This window comes from Mandrillus leucophaeus, unplaced genomic scaffold, assembly GCF_000951045.1.
Source record: "Mandrillus leucophaeus isolate KB7577 unplaced genomic scaffold, Mleu.le_1.0 Scaffold135, whole genome shotgun sequence".
NCBI classification, from domain to species: Eukaryota; Metazoa; Chordata; class Mammalia; order Primates; family Cercopithecidae; genus Mandrillus; species Mandrillus leucophaeus.
Genome location: NW_012101310.1, coordinates 1,494,727 through 1,498,284, shown reverse-complemented (window position 1 = coordinate 1,498,284; position 3,558 = coordinate 1,494,727). Strand labels below are relative to the sequence as shown.

The window sequence follows — 3,558 nt, the reverse complement described above, 5'->3', positions numbered from 1 at the left end:
GAGTTGATGGGTGCGGCACGCCAACATGGCACAAGTATACATATGTAACAAACCTGCATGTTATGCACATGTACCCTAGAACTTAAAGTATAATAAAAAATTTTTTTAAAAATGCCCATGGGATATACTTATACAAGAAGACGATTTGTCTGAAATTCAAATGTAATTGAGTATCATGTTTTTGTTTGCTAAATATGGCAGCCCTGCTTGAGGAGTATCATACTGACTCCCCCAAAGATAAGGTGGTATTTAGTCCCACAGCAACATACCCCGCCCACGTACACATGCATTTTACATACCATGAAAGCGACACTCCTGTGCGTTAACACACTGTTTCCAAAGGATGTCCCTCCCTTGATCTTCCTACAGCCTCTTGCCTTATACTTTCAGTCACTGAGCCTGACCCCAACTGCCTGGGCCCTCCTCAGCCTCCATGGGTCACAGTAGGCAGGAAAGGTCCCACAGGCTGGTGGATGTGAAGTCCTAGATCTCTCAGTGCCGCCCCGGGCATGTCCAGATCCAGCCAGAGTCCTATTGCTTTACCTGGACCCTCCTGCTTTCAGCATTTATTCCCACTGGGCAAACAGAATTCTGATCAGCAGGGACTCTGGCCATGGAGAGTTATAGGTCAACCTCCTGGGACAGCAGGTGTGACCATCAATGCATCAATGGCAAACCAAAAATGGTGGGGGTGTTCCTTGCCCCAGGAGGATGGTAGTGTAAATCAGGCTGGTAGAAGCCAACCTCAGAAAGGTAGATAGAGCCAGAAAGGAGAGGAATGGACCAAAGACGACATTCAGAGGGTCCCCAGGCAAGAGAGGCGCAAAACTCAATAGGAGAGGAAGAGCAGAGAGGAGCGGCACTCCCGCGGGTGACATGGGGTTACACACTGTCCATGGAGGGCAGGCACACCCCAGCTGAGCTGGGAGAGCAGAACGTCTCTTGCAGCATCCTACCATGGCCACATGGGGGTGCTTCTAGCTCCTTCCCACCCTGTCCAGTGTTCGCCAAGGGTGGGCTTACAGCAGAATTACCTGGGATGCTTATTCAACAGCTCCAATTCCTCGCCATTGTCCCAGACTCACTGTCTTAGAATCTTAGCCACAAGTCTAGGATTCTGCATTTTAAAAGCTTCCTAGGAAGGTTCTCATGCACCCTAAACCCAACCTCAGATGGAAAGCATGCATCCTGAGGGGTAAAGGAAGAGATACTGGCTGGTTTCTATGTAACAGGAGACCTCTCTTCATGGTGGCGCTTCATTGGTTTGAATTTAGAGCCTGGTTCTAGGGTCTGGTGGGCATTCTGGAACACCCTCGTGGGGGTTATTGAGCCGGCAGAGGCTGTGAGCATGACACACAGCCTCTTTCATACAGAGCTTGAAGAACCTTGTGATAGCCTTCACATCAAGGTGGCATGGCGAATGGAACGAGAATGAGTCCGTGCCCAGCAACGTGTGTCCGCTTTGCTTCCTCTTCTTGGGCCCTCTCGAGAGTCCCTGGCAGCAGAGCCAGCGTGGTGGAACTCCAGCCTAGATCTCACTCTCTTCCAGAATCTCCTCCATGGTGTTGGCCATGGTGACATCCCCCTCGCTGCACTCAGACAGGCTGCTGCCCCGGGGCCAGCGTGCATGGTCCTGTTGAGGCCGGGAGCCCAGCTCCCCCAGACCTCGCATGGCTAGGTGTAGGAACCGCCCACTGTTAAGCGAGGGCTGCAGCGTCCGAAGCTTCTCAGCGCCATCTCCTTCCGAGAGCTTCTTGGGACATTTTCCCAGGAACCGGAAGTTCTTCCCCAGGACACAGGCTCTGCAGCCTGCATGGCGGGCTAGCAGGAAGCGGACCCAGTATTTCCGCAGCTCAGCCTTCACCTGCCGGGTGAGACAAGGGAGAGGTTACCGTCTTGGAGTCATTTAGCCATGTGTCCATTTAGCAAATATTAATTGAGAAGCTACTCTGTGCCACCCTTGGGAAATTTACCTTGTAACTGGGGGACACAAGGAGAAACAAAGATACATAAATATATCAGGTGGTAATGACACTGAGAGAGTATTAAGCAGGACAATGTGGTAAAGAAACAAAAACTTAAGATACGGTGTTCAGGAAAGGACTCTGCCAGGGTGGCATGTGAGCTGAAACCTGCTTGACGGGTAAGGAGCCCCCTGCGTGAAGATACAGAAGCAGCAGCAGTGAACAAAACAGAAGATGGTTTTGCTGTCAAGAAGCTTACATTCTAGTAGGAGGAGATAGAAGTAAATATTTATACTTGTAGTAGGGCAAGAGGAGGTTGAAAGGGGACTGGAAACTCTACCAACTCCTAAAGACAGGAGAAGACACTGGCCTCTGCCCCTCCCACTATCAAACCTTTTCCCAGGGAAGCAGAGAGCTGGTTGGGCTATGCAATAATATGAATAACTAAAAGTAATAATAGGCCAGGCTCCATGGCTCACGCCTGTCATCCCAGCACTGTGGAAGGCTGAAGTGAGTGGATTACTTGAGGTCAGGAGTTCAAGACCAGCCTGCCCAACATGGCGAAACCCCATCTCTACTAAAAATATAAAAGTTAGCTGAGCAAAAAATTAGCCGGGCGTGGTGGCAAGAGCCTGTAGTCCCAGCTACTCAGGAGGCTGAGGCAGGAGAATGGCATGAACCCAGGAGGCAGAGCTTGCAGTGAGCTGAGATTGCGACACTGTACTCCAGCCTGGGTGACAGAGCGAGACTCTGTCTCAAAAAAAAAAAAAACTATTTTTTTTTTAAATGTAATCATAGTTTCTAGGTGTTGAGCATTTACTATGTGCTCAGCATACCCAGGACAAGACTACAAAGCAGGGATGATTGTTACTTCCATGTTACTGATCAGGAAAGTGAGGCTAAACGAAGTGCAGCAACCCAGCTAACTCACAGAGCTCCTAAGGGTGAACCAAGACGTGAATTCAGATTTTTGGACTCCGAGGTTCAAGCTTGTTTCCTGTGTCACACTTGAATATTCCTTGCATCTCAGCAGGGCCAGTGCTGGGGTCTGAACTCCTTTATACTCATCCGACACCTTTTTTTCCATTTGTCTAAGCTGCCCCCTGCTCTCTCTACTGGAAGCTCACAATACAAATTTGTCCCCACACAAGCTGGTCACTGCATGTTCCCCCAGAGCACCATCACATCCACAGCAACCTCCAGAGGTGGCAGGATTGCAGCCCCAGCCTCACACGCAACCAGGATGGCAACATGGAAATCATACCTCTCCACTGGCAAAACCATACTGCAAGGCCACCAGGAACCCCTGAAACGAAAGGAGGACACGGCATAAAATCTGACTCCGGAGATGTGTCTGAGAGTTACTGGCAACATCCAAAGCCCTGCACAGGTTGTAGGAGTCCCCAGAAAAGGCGTGCAACTGCATAACTTGCAATAACTGGAATTAGTCATACTGGTTATGTTAACTTGGATTTCCATGGCAACTGCTCTTACTTTGACATTCAGCGCCATCCCCACCCCCGCCGCACCCACATATCACCCTAGGTGTTTGCTTAGGTGTTCACAGGTGCACATGGATCAATGATGATTAAAC

General features: G+C 49.9%; 1 protein-coding gene across 1 annotated transcript in view; it reads right to left on the bottom strand.

Annotated features, from left to right (window-relative positions):
- Window positions 1-814: 814 nt before the first annotated feature.
- GLP2R (glucagon-like peptide 2 receptor) overlaps window positions 815-3,558 on the bottom strand; it is a 73,265-nt gene continuing 70,521 nt past the window's right edge. Inside the window, exons 12-13 of the mRNA XM_011973159.1 lie at window positions 3,229-3,270; window positions 815-1,864 (exon numbers count right to left, since the gene is read on the bottom strand). Of these exons, the coding sequence (XP_011828549.1) occupies window positions 1,529-1,864; window positions 3,229-3,270 (378 nt within the window). The 3' untranslated portion in view covers window positions 815-1,528. The remainder of the gene's footprint in view (window positions 1,865-3,228; window positions 3,271-3,558) is intronic.